General features: G+C 37.1%; 1 protein-coding gene across 2 annotated transcripts in view; it reads right to left on the minus strand.

The window, feature by feature from the left end:
* The window catches only part of SLC39A8 (solute carrier family 39 member 8), a 73066-nt gene that overhangs the window by 22682 nt on the left and 26006 nt on the right, over positions 1 to 24378 (minus strand). For both annotated transcript variants that reach the window (XM_035709635.2, XM_049105007.1), the window contains exons 3-5: positions 18236 to 18405; positions 16976 to 17098; positions 16102 to 16269 (exon numbers count right to left, since the gene is read on the minus strand). In XM_035709635.2, the coding sequence (XP_035565528.1) occupies positions 16102 to 16269; positions 16976 to 17098; positions 18236 to 18405 (461 nt within the window). The remainder of the gene's footprint in view (positions 1 to 16101; positions 16270 to 16975; positions 17099 to 18235; positions 18406 to 24378) is intronic.

Raw genomic sequence — 24378 nt, forward strand, 5'->3', positions numbered from 1 at the left:
CTTTATAAATATTTTCAAATAAGCAAATAACAGAAGTCAAAGAAAAGACAGAGGCCTATGTTGGCTAGTCTGATATTTATGATACAAACGTCCTTTATAATGCAATCTTCAAAAAATTTTGAAAAAGCTGATGTTAAAGACACACCAGCAATAGAATATGTATTTACCTTCTTCCATCACTTATGCTGGTTTGTAACTGGGCTTTCTACACAAAATAATTAAGCAACTTTCTGATGTCCAGAATAATTTACTTGAACCTCCTCAATTTCTTCCTCACTTATAAAAAGAAAAATGTGTTGGCATCCATTCTAAATTTTTTTATCAATCAGCATGCATGACAGAGCAAGACAGCAATTCTTCATTATACTAATAGGGGGAAAATTAACTTGACATCAAGCCTAATTGAGTAAATTCTCACTAATTCTTCTAAATAGGGATAAGTCCTGCTTGATTAGTGAAAGCAATTTAGTATAGAGTGTGTTTAGATAAATACACTATTATTGCTTTCTGGAACTCACACCAACAAATGGCTTCCACAGCAAGCATGGTGGAGGGTGGGTAGAGGTCCTTAAGAAAACCTGCCACATTGTATGGATAAGAATAATGTAGCATATCAATTACATAAAAACAACTTGGTTATTATTTCTTTAGATAACTTAAAAACCTTAGATGCATCTTGACTACAAATTGTTCAAAAGCAATTTTTGTAGATGCTGCCAAGATAATCTACAGCCCAGCACATAACCTAGCATATAAACAAAATATAACAAATAATAATTCATCACCTAGGACAGATTAGTAGAATCAAAAATAGGGAGGTTTCACTGTGCAGACAATCCTCAACTCACCACAAGTTGTACTCCAGAAGCTTACCTCTAAGTTACTTGTTAGAAACTGGAACACATTATAGCAATGTTCCCATGAGGAAGTTAGTCTCATGTGTGTGGAAGGAACATGGACTTGGGACTCAGGACCATAAGAAGGGATTTCATTATAGCTTTGCCATTTATTATCTGGGTGAACTTGAGTGAATGATTTAAGAGTCTTAAATTACTCATGCATAAATTAATTTAATACCTCTTTTACAGGGCTGTTGTATGAATCAAACATAATAACAGCTATAAAGCACCTACTATATAGTGCTACCCACTCTTACCCTTAGGCATTTATCTTCTTTTTTCAAATATCTCTTTATATCAGAGAGGATTAGTTGGGAGATTATAGGAACATTTCAATGGGTTCATGAACCCCTTTAAATTGTATATAATAATTGGTGAGTATGTAGATTCTTCTGTTGTAAAAGTTAATGCGCTTCATCAAGCAGCTTCCTAAGGGAAATAATTAAGAATGCTCTGTAGGCACACTTCCCTAAATTTTTCAAAAATTTAAATGGCCAAATGTTTAAAAATAATAATTGGAAGTATCTTCTGCAGGTTGGTTACCATTTCATCAAATCTTATTTACCTAGCAACCTCCCACCTGTCCTTCAAGATGGTAAAGCATCACCTTCTCAGGAAAGCACCCATGCTCACTTCACTTGCACCACTTCCCACCCTAACATGTGCCACAACTTTCTCAGCAACTTATGTACACCCCACTACAGTACTCATCACACTGTATTCTAACTATTTTTTTACATGTCTATAAGTAACTGTAAGGAGTACCAAGTACCTGGTAGATGCCTGTCAAGTACATAAGAATTTTTTTCTCACAAAAATCTACCTAGATTTGGATTTCATCAAAAGCAGTCATTTTAGTTGATGAGAAGCATGCAAATCAGGAAGCAACTTAGCTTTGTTAAGAGAGTGTGATCAATCTACACTCAATTAAATTCTGACCTTTCTGAAATTCAATCTCCTCATCTATGAAACGGAGATCATCACACTTACTACCAATCAAGGTTGTACATGAGTAATATTTGTTAAGTCCTGAATATACTTCCTGCACATAATAGGTACCACCACCATCACACCGAGTAGCGCCATCACCCTCATTGCTGTGAATTATTCAGGAGTGACAAGTATTAAAAATCTAACATGAGTATTAATGGGTTGCTCTACCTGATACTATGTTTTAGAGCCTAGAGAAAAGAAAATCTGCGCAGAAACAGCCTTCCAGGAGATAGAGTGCAAAATGATGTTTCTGGAACTTCAATGTAGGAGCAAGCTACTCCCGTATGTGACCACCTGGCTCCCTGAATCCTCTAGCCTCCGAAGGTAGCAAGCACGTCATTCTCCCTGTCTGGAATACTGTGGGACTCTATGCAGATGGACTATTGCTCTGTCTCACATGTGTGCAAAGCGGTGCCCAAGTTTGTGGGCATCACACAAGACTGTAAAGGTCTACATACCCATCCTTGTAAGTAAGGACACAGGCTCAAGGCTGAGAATTCTGCCTTTCTGCTCAGCAATCTGTTTCGATCTGTTCTGATCACCACATTAACAGAGTCCAGTCCAAACCTTTTCCATTTTTCCCCAACCCCATACTCTTTCACTGCTACTTCCCACCTGCCTGAGATGGAAGTTGTCTCACGTTCTTTCTCCTCTACTCCACAGATATTTTCTCCACTTTCCACTCCATCTCAGAATAGGACCCCTTCTCATTTTCATGATCAGTAACTCTACCTGTGTTCTAATTCCTTCTTTGTTTCTTTTCTAGGAATTTGCTCCAACAGATATTCTTACCATGACTTCCATTCTCTTCTGCATCTTTAGCTCTCCTTGTCCACTCAGCTTTCCTACCTGTATGAAATCTCCCTTGGATTTCCCAAATATTGTTTGTCCCTTCAATGATAAACTCCTTGAAATAGTTCACTTTTCTAGTCTTTTTCTGTACTTATTAAATCTGGACTTCCTCTCCTAACAGCCAACTGCAGCATAATAATGCCTCCAAAGGTAGCTATATCTGGCTTCAGAAGCATTGCAAATGTATGCATTCTTTTCCAAAGCCTTTTCCAAAACACTGAGGAAGGAATTATTCAACATTTGGCGCCACTTCTAAATATCCCTCAGAACTCTCTCCTTGCCGGTAATTCCAGCCATCAGGGCAGATTTTCCCAATCTCCTCTTTCTTGAAAACTCTTCCAAGATTTTCTCTCCCCACCCCACACCAGTTCTCCATCTTCAGGTAAACTTATTACTGTGGACACTGATCTATTACTCACCTTCAATACTCTGTGCTGGAGTTAAAATAAACAAAGACACATCTTATCAGGGAGGATCTACTATACAATGGAGTACCTATACAGGGTTTCTTCAATCACAGATGGAAACTTGGCACCACCTCATGCCTGGCCATTTTCTTCCACTTTTTCTCTCTAATGTCCCTGAAGATAGTACTGCCTAGTATACAGGACTTTATCCACCAAAGTCTCTTCTAATGAACCTGGACTTTGGGAATTTTTTTCTGAAAGGTAAGCAAATCAACATTCAAATTCAATTCAACTGCCTCCAGATCCTTTATTCAAACTCACTACTTGGTTTTGTTCTCTGAAAATTGTGATGAAAGCTCTGTTCTCCTCTTCTATTCCAGAAACCTTCATTAATATAACTCTTAGCTATAAATTGCTCCTGCATTGAAGTAAGCCATCTACTTTTGAATCTTTAAAATGTTTTCTGACCATATCTTCATAGGAGATAAAATGCATAAAATGCTCTCCTCTTTCCAGTTGACAAGTACTTAAAAACTTGGCATATATATGATCACACAAATTTCTACCAAGGCTTCCTTTCCAGAACTGCTCAATATTCTGCCATTGAACTGAGGACTTTATGGCTTTGAGTCCTCATACAACATTCACTGTTACTCTCACCTAATCCCCATTGCTTCTCAGGAACATGGTGATGTCTGATAGTATGGCCATACTAGTAATACGATTTAATATTTACTGCATACCTATACTTATTCATTACTTTTTAAATATTTCATTTAATCCTAGTAATAATCCTGACTGGTAGAGATTTTTCAAACTTACAAATGAAGAAGTAAGTTTTAGAAAAGTTAAGTAAACTGATTAGTTGTCAGAATCAGAATTTAAACTCAAATCCATCTGACTCAAGTTCTTTTGATGAAACAAAGTTTTAAAAGTTACTAATCAATTACATCTAATAAATAATACTGTAGTTCGGAAGTGACACTATTTTTTTGTGAGAAAATAATTTATTCATTTAGTCTTTCACCCTGATTAAAGACTCCTCAATTCTAAAAGAAAAAGTTATAGATTATCAATATTTGGCTATAATATAGGAAAAGAAAAAAATCCAATAAAACCTAACACTGAGAATGACAGTAAATTCTGAATAAGAAGGAATTTTCTTAATCTAATTAAGGATATCTATTTAAAAACTAAAACAAGCAACCTACTGAATTTATTTTTTTTTTTTTTTTTTTTTTTTAACCTACTGAATTTAGAAGCATTCCCATCAAAGTCAAAAACAAGACAAGTAAAAAAAAAAAAAAAAAAAAAAAAAAAAAAAAAAAAAAAACAAGACAAAATGTTGACCATCACAACTTCTATTCAGTATTATCTCAGGAATCCTTACCAATGTAATGAGAAAAGAAAAATAAGAATTTTTTTGCCCAATTGGAAAAGAAAAAAAAAATGTACTTATTTGTTCTTCAGTGTCTACATAGAAAATCCAAAAGAATAAGCATTAAAATACAAGAAATAATAAGAGAATTCAGCAATGCTGCAGGATACAGTTACTAAATGAAGTTTGTCACTTCTGCATACCAGTAATATTCAATTAGAAAATATATTAGGGGGGCACCTCGCTGGTTAATTGGCATGTGACTCTTGTTCTCAGGGTTGTAAGTTTGAGCTCCATGTTGGGTGTAGAGATTACTTAAAAATAAAAATCTTTAAAAAAAAAGGAAAAGAAAATATAGTAGGAAAAGGATAACACTTGGAATACCTGCAAGGCTACAAATAATTAGGAATACATCTAACTGAACTCGCTTTAAACTTAAAGAGACTCATGTGAAAAATCACAAAATAAGGAAAATCTGAAATATTATAAAGATGTTAGCTGTCTTTCAACGGAACTCTAAGTTCAATGTAATGTCAATAAAAATTTCAAAACTCCGTATCATACTGATACAGAAGAACAAAGATAAATTTCAATGGAGAAAAAAAAAACAGGAGTCTTGTCTTAGGAGATTCAATGCACACTAAAAACTATAATAATTAAGGTAGTATGGTATTGGACCAGAAATTTTTTATACAGATAAACAAAAGAGAATAGAAAGCCCAGATACAGATGCATTGATCTATAGAAAATTGATATATGACAGAGATAAAATGATCTATTCAATAAAGAAGCTAAGATAACTGACTATCTACACAGAAAAAAAACTAGATCTTTTTCTTATATCATATACAAAAAAAAATTCCACATGGGAAGTTACGCTTAAAACTTTTAGAAGTATGGAAACATCTCTTCTTTATTTGGCAAAGGGCAAATCTTTCTTAAACAAGATTCAGAGCATAGAAAATGTGAAGAAAGTATTAATATATTGACCTCATTAAAATTACAACTGTTTTAAAAGATTTTATTTATTTATTTGAGAAAGAGAGCATACTAAGAGGGGGGGGCAGGGCAGAGGGAGAAGGAGAAGCAGATTCCCTGCTGAACAGGGATCCAGGGCTCAATCCCAGGACCCCAGGATTATGACCTGAGCTGAAGGGAGAGACTTAACCAACTGAGCCACCCAGGCACCCCTAAAACTTTATAAAAATAAAAGGCAAACTAAGTGAAAAGAAGTCACAGACTTTAAGAACATATGTGTAATCCATTTACTCAATCCATTTACTCAATGAAGAGTAGGATCTAGAATATATATATATATATATATATATATATATATATATATATAAAACTCCTGCAAATGACAAAGATTCTTCAACCAACCTTCAGTCAGTCTCCTCAGTCAGCCCTCTTGTCATCAAGGCATCAATCTGGGTTTCTGTGTGTGTCCTTGCAGGGTCCAATTGTAGCAAGAATGTATAGAGTCAGTTTTGTGAAAGGTCCCCTATCCTTGATGTCTCTTCTTAGTGATTTCCTATCCATTGAGCCCTTCACTCTGCTCATTAGCTACAAATCCTCAGCTGGCTTTGCTGTATTCCAAGTTGAGTCCAATCCACATCCTCTATAGAGTGCACCCACATTGTTATAGTCTAGACTAAAGTCTTTTTCACCATTTTAACAAACATCAGAATAATTTTTTCTTTAATGTAAATTGATAAAAAAAACTCAACAAAAAATATGTGAAATAGGTGAACAGGAAACACAAAAATAAACTTATGACCAATAAGCAGATAAAGAGATGCTCGACTTCACGAGTAATCAGAATTATACAAAGACAAATCACAAAAAGATAACATTTCAAACTCGTTAAAACCGGCAACGAATTTTTTAAGTCTGAAATTTCCAAGTATTGCTAAAGATGTGAAGAAAAAGTGAATTCTTTTCTGCTCTCGATAAGAATGTTAAAAAAAAGCATAACAGTTTATAGAGCAATTTTTTAGTATTCAGTAAAACTATATGTGTATATATGACCCATTTCTTACAAGTCTAGCTATATACCCCAATCTTTCTCACAGATGTTCTGCAAGACAAGTCTTAATGCCATAAGGTATCCTTCATGCTTAATAAATTATTTTCTCGGGGATCCCTGGGTGGCGCAGCAGTTTGGCGTCTGCCTTTGGCCCAGGGCGCGATCCTGGAGACTCGGGATCGAATCCCACATCGGGCTCCCGGTGCATGGAGCCTGCTTCTCCCTCTGCCTGTGTCTCTGCCTCTCTCTCTCTCTCTCTCTCTCTCTCTCTCTCTCTCTGACTATCATAAATAAATAAAAATTAAAAAAATAAATAAAATAAATTATTTTCTCTTCTGTGCATGTACAATGATATTAACTATGTACCATCCTCAAAAGATGAGAGAAAATAGTCACTTTAAATCATTTTCTTGTCTTACAAAATTTGTCTCACAAAGCTCAAGTTGAGAAAAGATCAATGATTCTGAATCAGAAACTACCTAATGTCACCCAAGGTCATTTAGAAATGTGAGGGTAATGGGGGCTATTTTTCCCTTGTTATTAATGACTGGAGTGCTACGTCTGATAAATAGCACCCTGAGAGCCTTCAACGTTTAATATCCTTCAATGTACAGGGCATTTTAACACAAAGAATTGTTCTGCCTGAAGTGCCACTAACACCCATCACAGTCTTAGACAGACTCTCCATGGAAACCTGATGAGGCATGGATAAGAATGTACATGGCAGGAGCACCTGGGTGGCTCAGTAGGTCAAGCACTCGATTCTTGATTTCTGCTCACGTCATACATGGTCTCAGAGTTGTGAGATCAAACCCCACAAGAGGCTCCACACTGGATGTGGAGCCTAGTTAAGATTCTCTCTCTCTCTCTCAAAGAAAAAAAGAATGTGCATTACAGCATTGTTGTTATAGCAAAAAGCTAAAAGGAAAAAAATTATCAATGTCATGGGAAATGGATAAACAAGTAGTAGTAACATCATGCAGTTAAAATGAAGTAGAAATATAAGTACTAAAATATGAGCAAAAAAAAGCAAGTTATACAATGAAATGTCCAAAATACTATTTTTACTTAGTTTTAAAAATGTGAAGTTCAATATATCATATGGATAAATAGAAATATAAGAGTATGAATAGATATGGTAAGATTAAATTCACAATAATGAAACTGATGTCATGAATATATACATATGGTGGAATACTATAAAGCAATGAAAATGAATGGGTGACTCTTATAAGCAACAATATAAATGAACTCCACAAATGTAATATTGAGCAAAAGAAGGAAGATACAAATGATTACATAATTTATGAAAAACTACCATATAATGTTAGAACTCATAGTAGTTTCCCTTAGGAGGAAGGGAAAACTCCGTGTTTTATAAATCAAGTTCAAAACCAAGACGTTTTTGGCATCTTATCCTGATACCTCATAAAAGGTTTCTTTCTGTCCACTGTGAGTAGGACCTTTTGAGAGTATTTTAAGGATTCTTTGGCAAACAATATGTAGGACAGGAATTACTCAATATATCTCTGGTAATTTCTAGGGAAGCTGAGAAGGCTTCTCTTGGAAAGTCTTGTCTTTGAACATCTTTTCTCTCCTCTTTTTTACTTCAAGATATTCATTCATTCAACAGAAATTAAATTGTGTTTGTATCCATATACAAAGGGAAAAGAAAGTCCTAAAAATCTTCAAGTTATACTCAAAAGTCAAATTTAATAATATTTTAATTATGCTTACATGGACTTGATAGCACATATCAATTGATTAAAATTATAAATTTCACGAAGAATAGTAACCATTTAAATCTTTTTTTTTTCCATTTGAATCTTTATTGGGAAACTACCTTATATTTTCCCCTTTCATCTGGATACCATAGCAGTCCCTGACTGAAACCCTTAAGCAACAGTCTGTCTTTCAAATAGATTAAATAGTACAGGTTTGACTACTTTTCAAAGCACTTTCATATACATTAACTTATTTTATTCTCTCAGCTGGTCTAGTAATTGGTAGTACCAACATTTTTTGTTAATGTGTCAGTGGTAATACCAGCCTCCCTGAGTGAAATCAGAGATGTCCTAGCTGGCCAAATGATTGGCTCATTTAAGGAGTCCCAGCAGATAACCCAAAGTCCCTCCTTAGGGATTTCCTTTAGGAACATCCTTTAGAATGTCCTTTCAAATGAACAGAATGTGTCATAGTGTGACAGATACAACTGGATTTATAAGTGCACAGCTGAACAACTCTGATAAAGAATGTGGGGTCCGGGATACCTAGGTGGCTCAGCAGTTGAGTGCCTGTCTTCGGCCCAGTGCGTGATCCTAGAGTCCTGAGATCGAGTCCCACATTGAGCTCCCTGCACGAAGCCTGCTTCTCTCTCTGCCTATGTCTCTGCCTCTCTCTCTCTGTGTCAATCATGAATAAATAAATAAAATCTTAAAAGAAAGAATCTGGGGTACAAAAACTGATATCATTCAAATGGCAAATTAAATTAGACTTTAAAGTTTTAGTCCATTAAGTGAGAGTAAATGTTTCAAACTCTCTTAGTCTATTTAACAGAAAGTCAATGTCTGACTTGAAAGCATTTATATCTAGAAGGTTGTCTTTATTATCAGATGGCTTTCAAGTTTTAAAAATCAAACTTTAGTTTTTAGAAAAAGTACTTAAGTTATAAAAAAAGGTAAATAATGGAGCTGAGAAAGCATGAAATTCTGTATGTTTTAGCCTTTCAATGTGTTACTTTGTGTTTCCCAGTGGAAAAATGCAAATAGATTCAAAAGCCTTTATGACTTAGTACAAGCAGGCCTTTTGGAAAGGTTGATATGTAAATAATTAAGCATATAGATTTAGAAGTTATTCCCAGAGGAATGAAATTTCCACTGATAGGATTTTATGAGATCACTATGATTACAAACTAAGAAAAGAGAAGGATAAAAACTAATGAATGGGAGTAAAGAAACATGTATTTATCACAAGCATACAGTGTGCCAGACACTGTTACATAGTTAACCCAAAACAAATTATTTAATTTTTGCAAAAAATCATTAGCTTAAGGATTTTTGCTCATCATTTAACAGAAGGGCAAACAAAGGCTCATTAATTGATTTTCCTTAAATCATATAATGAACAATTTATAGCTGAAATGTGAGCACTGGCCCATGTCACTCCAAAACCCTTGCTTCCTCCTCCACATCCAGTTGCCCTACAAGGAAAAGGAGTTTCAGAGAAAGCACCAGGAAAGTAGTAGCTAAAATGGCAAGAGAAGGTAAGTATAGCATCACAGAAGCCACCTAATGAGCAATTATAAGACGGAGGCAATGGCTCTCAGTGAAAAATCTGCTGTTATATTCCTAGTGTTCAGCCAACAAGAAGTACTCAAATATGTGCTAAACTCTAGGAATTTCTCAAAAAGAATGAGTGCTAAGAATATAGTACACTGTCTAGAAAAATCACTCGTATCACCCCAAAGAGAAATTTCAGAGAACAGGTACTGATTTTTTTTAAGTAATACATGATTAAATATTTGAGAAAATGATGAAAAAGAGGAAGGTGCACATAAAGACTAGTTACCAAATGGAAATGATAGGCAGAGTAGCGCAGGGTAGGGTTAACCAGATGGACTGGTTAATCAGGATACCTGGATGTAAATCCTACCTTGGTACCTGTGTGACCTTGGTTAAGTTACTTAACTTCTCTGTACATCAGGTTCCACATCATTAACATGGAGATAATAATCATACTTAATGTCATAGGATTGTTACTGAAAGGAGTAAATGAGTTAATATATAAAGCACTTAAGAATGTCTGACAAAAAGTCTTCAGTATTAACTAGTCCTTCAAGAAGTTGGACAGTGCAGGGAAGGAGTAGGGTTGAAAATCTTGGGGAGAAGCAGAGTCAGGAGAAAAGAATACCTTCAGGTATAAAAGTCTTGAGCATGTTTGTAGACATAGGGAAAGGAGATATTCTGGAAAAACAGGAAGCCATGGGAACAATGGATACTTTTAGAGGAACTGGCCTTAAAAAAGAGAAAGGATACAAGTCCTGACAAAAATGAAAAGGTGGAGAGCAGATGAGGAGACAGCCGTTTTCAGGATGTAACAAATAAGGTAAAACAGCAAAGTTCACAGATTCTAAATAATGATCTCCATCTCACTAAAGGAAGCAATGGTAGGAGTGGGAATTTTGCAGAGCATTGAAAAGATTTTAGAAGATATTTTCAAGATATTTCAAGATATTCTTGAAAATTTGAAAAGGTTCACTAGAGATGCATAAAAGTATAGTTAATACCAGTGAAGTGTGGGCTAAATTCAGAGAGGATTCAGTTATCAATGTTTGTGACACAAAGACAAAAGCCAGATAAAATGGTCCATGCATGGGGCAAGAAGCATTGAGACGGATCCAGTGAGAGCAAATTCCACTGACAGTCAGATCTACCCAGAAGTCCCCTTCCTGACAGTCTAGGAGCATCATCTGTCTGCCACTAAACCAGCTTTTCCATAAACACCAGTTAATCAAAATCAACACAAATCACTTCTGGATAATTTTATTACTTACATGGTTTTCCATTTTGATTAATGCCTAATATAACCACATATAGGAAAGTAACTGATTTCTGTTTTCCAAACAGGTCTTTGCTTCCAAGACAATGCAGCAAGGCAACCACCCCAAGTGATGACTAGAGATTTGCCCTTTTTTTAAAGATTTGTAATTTATTTAAGAGAGAGAGAGAGCAGGGGGAGGAGCAGAGGGAGAGGGACAAGCAGACTCTGTGTTGAGCACAGAGCCCCACATGGGGCTCAATCCCACTGCCCTGAGATCATGACCTGAGCTGAAATCAAGGGCCAGACCCTTAGCCAACTGAGCCATCCAGGCACCTGAAATTTGCCCTTTGAGAATATTGAACTAAAGAGACTTTCACTTGGAGGACACAAAGCAAACTGAAGGCCACAATGACACACAGTGCTGAAGACAGGGATATTAAGTGAGAAATGCACAGTGCCCCCTTCTGCTCCCACCCCACTCCCAACATGGGCAGCCAGGAATGCACACCACCTTTGCCCCTTCCAAGTGAGAATGGAGAAATACCAGCCATCCAAGAGAAAAGACCAGTAGACAAGCCCCGCATCCATGGCTTCCTGATCAGGCTTTTCTATCTCATACTTAATTTTAAAAAGAATGCTGGGATCCCTGGGTAGCTCAGCGATTTGGCACCTGCCTTTGGCCCAGGGCGTGATCCTGGAGTCCTTGGATCAAGTCCTACATCAGGCTCCCTGTATGGAGCCTGCTTCTCCCTCTGCCTGTGTCTCTGCCTCTCTCTCTCTCTCTCTCTGTCTTTCATGAATAAATTTTTTAAAAATAAAACATTTTTTTAAAAATAATTCTTTCCACATTTCACTATATTTGTTATGTTATGAAAGGGCATAAAGTTTGTCTGTTCTATCCCATTGATGTGTACTCAGTACTTAGAATAGTGCCAAGGACATATTAGGTGCTCAGTAAGTATTTGATGGATGAATTAAATGTATTTAACATCTATTGGACCCTCATAGAGACCCAAGCACCTCAAAAATGTTCTCTTTGTATTTGGAGAATGTCACTTCATGTCAGTTATTGACAAAAGAAGTGTCCTAACGTCACCACATTTTGCAGCTATATTTCACTTCACTGTACCTCAATTTTAAACATAAAATCGCTGATGTTAATGTTTCTTCTATTAGGAAAAAAAAAAAAAGTGAGTCCTATCACTTTATATTTATTGGCATCGATTCCTAAATAAAAGCACAAGAGATTTCCTTTAGAAAAAGACTGATTACAGACTACAGGAGAAATAAGCCAGATGGTCCCTCTAGTGGCCTAGAAAAGCTAACACTCTCCTGAGTATCTAACATTCCTAAGGAATCAACACCTAATAAAAATACAGTCCTTCTAAAGCTGTAGATTCAGGTGAAAAAGACCCATTTGGCTGCACAGATACTGAAATGACTTCTCCACAGGGTTACATAGTAGTCAAAGAGAGAAAAGAACACGGCAACACAGCCGCAGTTACACCTAGTGGCAATAACTGAGTAACTGTGTTCTCCTATAACTGCCTCTTATTATTCTCCAACTTGTCCTGGAAATATGCGTGTTCTTCCGTACAAGTATCTGTGTGCCCACGTGCACACACACACACATACTCCTGCACACCACATGGATTGTGATGCCTAATATTTACCGGGTCTGGAGCAAGGGTCACTAACTTGTCTAAATATTTTTTAAAGTTATTTATATATTTATTTAGAGAGAGAAAGAGCACTCAAGTGGTTGGCGGGGAGGGGAAGAGGGAATGAAAGAATCTCAAGTAGACTCCGCACTGGGCACAGAGCCTGACACGGGGCCCAATCTCAGGACCCTGAGATCGTGACCAGAGTCAAAATCAAAAGTCAAGAGTCAGAAGCTTAACTGACCGAGTCACCCTGGCACCCTCCACAGTCATTTCTATTCAGAATATCGATGGAATTGTGCCACTGGTCTCCAAGATTGACATCACGAAGTCCAATGCTATTTAGCTTCCAGTCCCCTTGTACATAACCCATTTGATTATTCTCAAAGATTTCAGAACATTCTTTTCTCAGATGTTTGCATGGCTGGCACTTCTTTCTCATTATTTAATTATCTGTTGATCTCTGAAGAGACCGACCTTTCTTGATCAAAAAAGAAGACCCCACCGGTCACTCCCACATCATCATATTTTATTTTCATCAAAGTATTTATTGCTATGTGGTATTTTCTTGTTTTACTCCTCTCTATATTGTCTACTAAATAAATGATAAGCTTCATGAGAATTCATTTGCTTCTGAATCCCCACTGTCTAGGACAATGAGTGGGTACTCAATAAATGCTTATTGGGTAAATGAATGAAAGCCTGTGTACTAGCATTACTTTGAGAAGTAGAGTAAGAATAGCTTTTCAATTGATATTTCTAAATTATGTGAAACAGCATCATGTGTAAGATCCCATTTTTTTCATGGTGTTTATATTTACTACAAACCTGTCTTCTAGCCATAGTAAATCATAAATCAGAAAACCAAAAACTTTAAAACTAAAATCAAACTTTTGAGCATTTCAATTTATTTGTTCTCAGAAAGTAATGGCCACAGGCCAAATTATCTTCTTCCCTTACAAAAATTAATACTTATTAAGAGTTAAGTCATCATCTCTTTTTTCAAAGATTTTATTTATTTATTTGAAAGAGAGGAGAGAGAAAGAGATGGAGCACAAGTAGGGGGAGAGGCAGAGGAAGAGGGAGAAGCAACTCCTCACTGAGCAGGGAGCCCAACGTGGGGCTCCATCCCAGGACCCTGAGATTATGACCTGAGCTGAAGGCAAATGCTTAACCGACTGAGCCACCCAGGAGCCCTAATGTCATCATCTTGATTCTAGTAGAGCCATGACCCAATAATCTGGTAAGGTATACAAACGTGCAGGCTTCTGTATCAGTTGGCCTCTATCTTGATCCAAGCTTTGCCGTGTAGGAGCTACGTATCCTTGGGTTTGTTATTTAATCTCTCCAAGCTACGGTCTCTGAATTATGACAGTACTTGTCTCCCAGGCATGACTAGGGCCCAAGGAGGTCATTCATTTAACATTCTAGGCAGAATCCCTGAGCATTAATAAATGTTAGCTATAATTATTTAAGAGATTATCTACTTGAACATTTTCATATTCTTTGCAAAATCTTGGCTGGAAGTATCATTGCATGAAATAATTTCCTCTGTTAGCTCAGTGCAAACACAAAATGGCCTCTTCAAACACACTTGAGATTTTCCTTAATCAGGTGGGGCAAAGTATATGACTGATCATGTTTTCTTTCCAGAAGGAAACTCAGGTCACTTGCCATAACCTCTTCCAGATATTTTTTTTCTAATTTTTGTTTTTTCTTGGCTGCCTTTCTCTGATTTTATTTTCAATTTTTCCGTTTTTTTTTTTTTTTTTTTAAGATTTTATTTGACAGCGAGAGAGAGAGCGCACAAGTAAGCAGAGTGGCAAGCAGACAGAGAGCAAGAGGAGGGAGAAGCAGACTCACTGTTGACAGAGAGCCTGATGCAGGGCTCAATGCAATCCCTCAATGCTGAGATCATGATCTGAGCTGAAGGCAGATGGTTAACCAACTAAGCCACCCAGGCACCCCTCAATTTTTCTTCTTTATATTGTGTTTAACTTTGTGGCTTATGGATCTACTATTTACCAACTAAATGACCCTCGAGAATTTATTTTCCTCATCTGTCAAATGAGAGTGTTGTGGGGACACCTGGGTGGATCAGCGGTTGAGCGTCTGCCTTTGGCCCAGGGCGTGATCCTGGAGTCCTGGAATCGAGTCCCATATTGGGTTCCCTGCATGGAGCCTGCTTCTCCCTCTGCCTGTATCTCTGTCTCTCTCTCTCTCACTCTCTCTCTCTCACTCTGTGTGTGTGTGTGTCTCATGAATAAATAAATAAAATCTTTAAAAAAGAGAGAGAGAATTGTTGTGAACATCAATGATCTTGTCACCTAGTATCCCTTTTTCATAACCACTCCTCTACTCCATCCATATGCCCTACAGTCATACAAGGTAGCCAACCCTGTAGATTAGTCTAGAAGTGGACATCTAATTCAAGCCAGACCAAGGAGGCACTTGCCAGGAATTTTGGATTCAGGGCTGAAAGAATCAGGTCAATTTCCTTCTAGTGGCTGAAATTGTAAAACATAAAACTCAGGAGTTGCTAGTGGCTCTGTTTCCCACTTACAGAAGGAGCCAGTGCACAGTGAAAGAATGACTCTAACATACAGGGAGGAGGAAGACCAGGAGTTCTAATGGTTCTGATTGTTCCTAGATTCTTGCTCTTCCTCTGGCCTAGCTGTTGCATCAGACAGCCCACTATCTTTCCAATAAAGTTTCCTTTCTGCGTAGATAATTTGGGTATGATATCCATCACTTGAAACCAAAATATTTCTAATATGTAGAAAATAAACCCTATTTTGAATAACTGTTATAAAAGGTAAATGCGGTAAAACAATTAGTATGCCTAGCATACTACCTGGCATATAATATTCACTCAACAAATGATATCTATTAACATTATTTAGAAGGTGGGGATACAAATTCTAAATCAATTAATTAATGAACCCAATTTTAATAGCTTACAAATCTTTTTTTCTTGCAGTTCTAAAATTACTCAATGGGATTTTTTGGTTTGGGATCTTGAAAGAATTCCAAAATAAGAGAAATGCTCTGATTAAGTTTGCTACATGTTACTATATAAATCTAAGTAACTCACACTTATAGTTAAATAATCTTAAAGAATAATGAAGTCTCAGATCCAGTAACCCTCAATTTCTTGCTGAACTCACTTGTTTAGGGTATGGAGGAAAATTAGAAAAAGAATATAGACTTACATTTCACTTATCCCACATATAATAGAATAAATCAGACACATTTAAGTGTATAATACTGATTTGGTTGTATTGACAGAAGTCTTCACATTATATAAAGGATGCAATATAGTAAAGAGAAAATGGAATCACCATACCTGTAGAGATACCACACTGACATTATCAAAATGGATGTGTCCATTAGGCTCTGTGACAGCTGGATTTGCATAACAGGTCACACCATTGATGGCAGGTAATGTTTTAGGTTGATGAGTTTTCTCATGAGAAGGACCAAAGTCATCATTTCTAAAGTGGGTATGATCATTCTGCATGAAAAATTTTAAAAAGGAAGAGATTATAAAAATTAAAAAATGATGGCTCACACATACAAGAAAGTAGAGAATTTAGTGCTTTTTATTTGTAAGAGAAAATGTGTATATCTATTCTGTAAAGTAATCTTTTTAGATTAAAAGTATCTTCATTTATTAGATTCTGTTTTTTCATGTTAGGGTACCTATGCCTTGTTATTTTGATGAACATGAATGAATGCAAATTGGGCACATTTTTCTTAACATTAAATTGTTGGTCCTTATTCCAAATTCTACACTGTGAATCAATTGCTTCTCTTATACTTTTCAATATATTGACTTTTCTTTCTCCTGACATTTACAAGTCTAATAACTGAGCTGTTCACATAATTATAAGAACAAAATTCCTGGGGCACCTGGGTGGCTCAGTCAGTTAAGGAACTGATTCTTGATTCCAGCTCAGATCATGATCTCAAGGTTGTGAGATTGAGTCCCATGGCAGGCTCTGCGCTGGGCATGGAGCCTGCTTAAGATTCTCTCTCTCTCTCTCTCTCTCTCTCTCTCTCTCTCTCTTCCTCTGCCCCTCCCCTCTGCTCATGCTGTCTATATCTCTCTCAAAAAAAAAAGGGAAAGAAAAGAATAAAATTTCTGTCATTTGCCTATAAAAATATATAACATAGTTTTAAGGAGTCAAACATCAAACATTTCAATAAAGTCTATTTACCTGACCATACGTCTTTAATAACATCTTAAGCACTCTTTCAAAAAAGAAAAGTATGTAAAATCCACCAAACACAGCAACTGCCTTCTCAACATAGTTGTCACTTTTGGGATTGAATCCAAATGCCTGAGAGAGAAAAATATTCAGGTAAAACCAAGTAACTTAACCTGATTTCTGGAATATAATACAAAATTTTTCAGTGTACAATTTTCACCAAAGTTCTAAATCCATCTCGGATCAGGTAATATTGGGAATTTAACCACCAAAGGCAAACAAAAACTCTGAAATTTAAGTAACCAAACTGTAAGAGATCACAGAGGAGTCTTATAACCAGAGGAAGTTCTATTCATAAAACCCCAGAGTATCTTATAGTTTCCTAGCTATAAGATAGTTTTCTAACTTATAGTTTCCTACCTTCATCAATGTTTGCCTTGCAAGAGCAAGCTTTTAGCAGTAAAGAGGAAGCATTGATTCCCACCTTTCCAGATAATATTAGATCTAGGTCATGAAGAAAAATGAGACATTGATAATCCATTTTCTCTAAAAGTAATATATTTGTCCATCATACCCAGATTCAAATTCTTAAAGGAAACATAACAAGCCACTTGGATTACTGTTTTCCCAAAAGAGATCCTTTTAAGCCTAGAGGATCCTGGTTGGTCCTAAAGAGATAAAAAAAACTCAAGGGCTGGATCTGAGAATGAAGAAGAAAAGATTTCTTTCACACACACACACACACACACACACATACACACAGGAGAATGAAATAATCCACTGTTTAAAGGACATAGGGCAAGGGCAAGAGCTAGAGTTTGAAATTATAAAGAGTCAAGGTATTCCTAACAGACAAGACACACGAACTTTAATAAAAGCTGTAGTAAATGTCTGGAGACATTTGGTGGTACATCTTCAGTAAACCTGACACCACAGGCTCTTTAGAAAATAAATAAATAAAGTCCGTAGAAAAATTACATTTGCCAAATGCAAGACAAAATAAAGTTTTCAGGCCCTTAGAGGTGTCCCAGAGCTGTCTGGGCACGTCCTGATGGCTGGCCTCCTAGAATATTAATTTTATCTCTGACACCAGTATCCCTTGTAGCTTGAGACAAGCTTTTTCATCTGCTGTGATTCAGCTTTCTCTTATCCAACCCTATCAACCAGACCATAAAATGCTGTGAGAATTATAGAGCCTTAAAATGTACAAAGTGCTAAAACATTTAAAAGAAACAATTACTCACAGAAACAAATAGCTATCATCCTTACCTCTGGAATAAGCTGGAAAATGGCATTTGAAAATAGAGTCCCAATAGCTAGACCAACAAAAAAGGTCAAAATCTTCGGGAAATAAGATTTCTTTATCAATGGAGTCAAAATCAATCCGAGGAGGGATGCCAGATTAATAATTGTCACTGACAAGAGTCCGTATCCCCAAACTGTAGATCAAAGGGAAAGAGGAGAAATTAATCAGAACAAAGGAGCCAAATGAAGTCATACTGTACATGAAGCTTGAAACAATCTTTTTCTTTGAAAGCCTGAACCAGATATCTTCTTTAAAATAAAATGTTGGGGCACCTGGGTGGCTCAGCAGTTGAGCATCTGCCTTTGGCTCAGGGTGTGATCCCAGGATTCTGGGATTGAGTTCCACATTGGACTCCCCACAGGGAGCCTGATTTTCCCTCTGCCTATGTCTCTGCCTCTCTCTGTGTCTCTCATGAATAAATAAATAAAATCTTAAAAAAATAATAACAAAATCTTCTCAGTGAAAATTGTACAGAAAACTGTGATATAAATATAGAATAATAAATACAAATAGTAACATGGCTTTACGCTGTCATCAGTCCTAAATCGCCACTACAGGCACAAAGAAATTTCTAGCTCGCAGGGAATTTGGAGAACATCTGGAAGAGTGTGACAAACCACCTGAGGGCTGCAGGTTCCAAGTCACCTACTTTCATCTGTAGCTCAAAGCCTGATTTAAAACTTAGCCTTTCAGAGGAACACAGAGTTTCGGGGAAAAGGTACAAAGTGATGGGTGGAGGGTAAGGGTGGAGATGGGTGGGTCTGGTTAGCTTCAAGGTGACCATAGTTGCTGACACTGTGCTTGGCATAATCACTTGTCTGCAGGCGCCTGTGAAGTGCACTTCCTTGGGAAGGCAACACCTCACCCAGCTGGGGCCTCTAGGACCTGGACACAGCCCAGTGCAGTGAGCAGTCAGGAGGGGAGCACGTGGGGACCAGAGAGAGCTGTATTGCACAACTCACCCTGCTGAGCCCAGATGAAGGCGAAAATACCCTATACGGTGAGAACTCCGGTGACAGAAGGAGGTGGCAAGTCTTTCAACTCTCTGCCCCTAAGGTCTGGTATCCAAGAGTGCTTAATAAATATCGCTGACAATGAAATGAACGAATGTTATCCTAAGCTTTATAGCTAATGGTAGGTGTGACCTTTATTTCCTCCGGATTATTCTAGAGGGGCTGGTTTAAGGATACGACGGGAAGGCAAGTGAAGCATGCTGTGTGAACCCAGGACACACTGGGACGGCAGTGCAGACTGACATAACCCGGGCCCCTGGAACCGTGGAACATGTGGCTTTGCCTGTGCCCCACACACTGAGCACGAAGGACAGCATGAACGATGAGGAAGCTGCCTCAGCACAGGCACTTCTTTAAAATGCCCAGAAAACATTTTTAAATGTTAGGCCTCTTTTCTCTTTGACAGTCTCAGTAGAGTACCATAGCAACACTTACTGCTTATGAGGGTTTGCCATTGCCAGGTACTGTGCTAAGAAACTGATATGTATTAATTAATTTGATCATCACAAAGCCCTGTGAGGTGAGTACTACTATTGCCTCCTTCATATAGTTGAGGAAACCAAAGCATATGGAGTTCAAATGAGCTGCCCGAGTCATGCAGATGAAAAGCTGGATTCTGAACTCAGGCAGTCTGGCTCCAGTGCTGACATATTTTAGCAATATGCTTCGTTATTCCTGTAGAGGTATTCTAATTTTTAAAAAGACCAAGGGACTCAATGAAACTGTAAGTATTTTACATTGTGCTTCATGAATACCAGATTGCTCACCATTATTCTAGTTCAAGCAATTCTATCTACATATAAACAATCTAAGCAAATGTTTATGGAGCCTAGCAGACCAAACCATGATTCCTGCCAAAAGGGAGTCCAGATCTTTGCTTGGGGAACTGGTAAATGTGTAGGCACATACACACACAAAGCAGTATGAGGTCGTTTGTCCTGCATACCAAATGAAATGAACAGAAATAAATGTTACTCTGACCACAAGAATCTTCACAGCACTGACCATCCCTTTATCTTCTCCAGAGGCTTACCTATCAGTTCCAGACCCCTGACCAGGTCCTGCAAAGTCATCTCATTGGAACTATGAAGGTCCACCTCATTCCCATTTACTACCTTATCACCTAAAACAGTACTAGCTACTCCCCTCAGACTCTCCACTTGGAGAGAGCTCTCAATCTCACATCTGCCTCCGTGGTATAATGATGTATAGTTTCCCTTAACACAAATAGCCTTCTATCCTTTCACTAACCTATACGCATTCTTCATTCAACAAATATTTATAATCTCATCCAGTAGAAAGGATACATACATGCTGAAACATGCTAAAAAAAAATCAACTCTCTGTCCCTAAGGCTTGCTATCTATCCAAGAGGTGCTTAATAAATATCGCTGACAATGAAATGAATGAAAAAAAATCAACTCTCTGTCCCTAAGGCCTGGTATCCAAGAGATGCTTAATAAATATCGCTGACAATGAAATGAACGAATGTTATCCTAAGCTTTATAGCTAATGGTAGGTGTGACCTTTATTTCCTCCGGATTATTCTAGAGAGGCTGGCTTAAGGATACGACAGGAAGACAAGTGAAGCATGCTGTGTTACTCAAAAGAAGTTTGTGAGTACCAAACTGAGGCAAAACCACATACACATATTAAACACATCACCTTCCCCTGAGAAATCTGTGATCTCCACAGGTGGCAAATACATTAGGATTAATTTCAATTTCTCACCCCAACCAGTCATTTTCATAGACGATTCGCGACAGAACTCTATCAGTTTTGCCTGAAACATCTCTCACCCTAGCTTCTTCCTCATTGAAATGTCTCGAGCTCAGGCCTCATCATCTCTCACTTCCTCTTCTGAGGTGTTATGACAGTCTTCCTACCCCTACTTGACATGGCCACCAGACTATCCTGAAACCACAACTCAAATCATCTCATGCCCCTATTCAAAGCTGCTGTTCACAAACTGACTCTCACACAACTTTTCCAGTGTTATTTACACACTTCTCAACATGGAATTTATGCTAACAGAATGCTTTCCAAGTACAGAATTGCCTTTATTTGAGGAACTTTATCCAAAAACGTATATCTTCATTGCCTGAGAAATTCACATGTGTTTCTCTAAGCCAACTCCAAGATCTCTCCTATGAAGCTTTCCCAGCTCTTCCAGGCAGCTGTCCCTTGCTCCTTAGGCTTTGATTAAAGGTAATTGGACCATGTGCCATATCTTGAGTACAAAAGTAGTTTTATCACATATATTTGTCTACATCATACAAGTCAAGAGATTTTTAAGGAGAGGAACTAAGTTTATTCTAGACAGTGTCTAGAATATTGCCAGCAAATAGCACACATTCTTTAATGAATGAATGAATGCCATATTTCATGGTAGAACCCAGAACTCTGTCAAAAAAAAATCATTTGCTTACTCAGTTTTTCCAACTTCATTACCATTGTGCACATTTTTCAGGACCACTTGGGGAAGTTTGGGAGTGTGAATCATCGCCTTCTAGGCATACTACATAGCTTCCTCTTCTTGTTTTGTTAGGACATTATTAAAAAAAAAATTCCATCCATCTCTTCAAGTGGGGCACCACAGAATGAATTACTCTAAGGAAATTCCTTGAACCTCTTCCTATACCCATAGGCCTCATTCTAATGATCTGATTGAAAGAGGATCTTTTCCTCTCTGCTTCTTAGTGAACTATGAAAGATTTTGATAAATTTGCAAGGAAAATTAGTAACCAATAGTTAACATTTATTGAATGATCATTGTGTGTTAAGATTCTTCTAAAAACTGCATCCACTTTGATTCATTTAATTCTCCTATTACATACAGTTTTCACAAAAATAAAATAAAATCAGCTAATGCAGTCCCCAAAATATACAGTAAGCCTTCAATACATATCATTATTATTTAAAAATAATAAATTAGTAAACAGACCATCTTAAAAACCCTGTGCTCTCATCCAGATATTATACCTTGAGGAAGCCATTCAACATCTCTGGTGCTTAGACTTAAGTCAGTTCTACTACAGAGTTGGACAGTGTGATCTCCAGAAATAAGTAAAATTCTTTTCCTCTTACCTATTATTTGAATGAAGCAGTATTCTGTGACCCCATCAAAATAACGCACCAATTTTGGACCATCAAATTATTGCTAAAGCTTAATTATTCTCTTAAAGAAGTTAATTTACCATCAGTTTATTGTGCTCATCAGTAAGAGCTTATAAAACACCTGAAAGGCAATTTCAAAATCACAAAATACAAGGTCTCTGATAAATGAGACTATTTTATCTGCCCACTGAAACATCAGTGTAAACACATTTATAAAATCTTTATATCATGACTCCTTTGGATTAGTTTTATTTTGGTTTTTCATTTCTTTGAATGAGCTCAGAATTGACTCTATATTAAGTGAACAGTTACATCAAGAATCCAATGAATTTAATACTTAAAAAATATTTTATTTGTGAAAAAAGAATAGGCTTACACAGGGAGCAGGGAATGGAAAAAAACCTGTGAAAACATGTATAAAAGGAGTGAAGACATAGATATTCTAGACTTTTGCATATATTAACTCATTCAATATCCCAACAACTCTAGAAGGAATGTACTATAATTATCTCCATTTTACAGATGAGAAAACTGAGGCACAGAGATATTAAATAAATCGTTCAACCAAGCTGCACACACAGCTGCACTAAAATAAGATAGCACATCAAATAAAGACAATGTAGTGTCAAATTAAACATCTTAGATGCTGAGTGAAGTAAGTCAGTCGGAGAAGGACAAACATTATATGTTCTCATTCATTTGGGGAATATAAATAATAGTGGAAGGGAATAGAAGGGAAGGGAGAAGAAATGTGTGGGAAATATCAGAAAGGGAGACAGAACGTAAAGACTGCTAACTCTGGGAAACGAACTAGGGGTGGTAGAAGGGGAGGAGGGCGGGGGGGTTGGGAGTGAATGGGTGATGGGCACTGGGGGTTATTCTGTATGTTGGTAAATTGAACACCAATAAAAAATAAATTAAAAAATTAAATAAATAAACATCTTAGATTAGTAATAATGAGTACTTTACCAGTTTCCCTAATTCTCCAGAGTTTTTTTCTCTTCTCTTATCCCATCCCACCCACTCCAGCCCCATTTCAATTCCTAAGATAAGGTGTACTGTAAGAGGCATTTCTGTCTTTATTGGGCCTCCATCCAAATATTTGGTGCCAGTCTAATCTTGTAATGTAGAATTATTGATTTTCCATTTTATGACTTTGCAGTGTTGACCCTGGAATGTGTCACTTCCTGCTTCCCAATTCCCTGTTCCTACCTCCTGGTTCCTGGGATAGAGGAAACCTAGGAATTAAAGTTAGAAACACATTTGTTTTATTTATCTCACAGAGAGAGAGTGAGCACAAGCAGAGGGAGCAGCAGGCAAAGGGAAAGAGAGAAGCAGGCTCCCACTAAGCAGGGAGCCCAATGTGAGGCTCAATCCCAGGACCCCGGGATCATGACCTGAGCTGAAGGTAGACCCTTAACCAACTGAGCCACCCAGGTGCCCCTAAAAAACACTTTTGAATGTCAGTTACTAATCTGCACGGAGTAGAGGACTTCCTTTTTCTGAAGTTTCATCGCCTATGCCCCGAAATATGTACATGGTAGGTATATCTTATTTAATATATATATAAGGCCTAACTATGTGCCATATTATATTCTATAGCTTTACAAATATTATTTAATCCTTATAGCAACCTTATCATAAAGGTGCTATTTCAGATTAGAAAACTGAGGCAGAAAGACATAGTCATGTGCCCAACATAGCTGGAAAAGTAGAGAGCTGGGATTTGGGCCCAGGTGGGCTGGCTTCAGAACCTATGCTTTTATTATGTTACACTACTATTAAATGTTAGTATATAAATCATTTTCTGAATTTACTTTTGAATATAAAATGCAAACCGTATTAAACAAACTTGTAGAAATACAAATATATTCCTATTCAGTATATAACTTAGAAAAATATTTGCTTAGACAATTAGTTATATTACTGTTATTCACAAAATTGCTAACTATATTAATAAAGTATGTTTGTTGGAG

Source organism: Canis lupus, chromosome 32, assembly GCF_003254725.2.
Source record: "Canis lupus dingo isolate Sandy chromosome 32, ASM325472v2, whole genome shotgun sequence".
In the NCBI taxonomy this organism is placed as follows: Eukaryota; Metazoa; Chordata; class Mammalia; order Carnivora; family Canidae; genus Canis; species Canis lupus.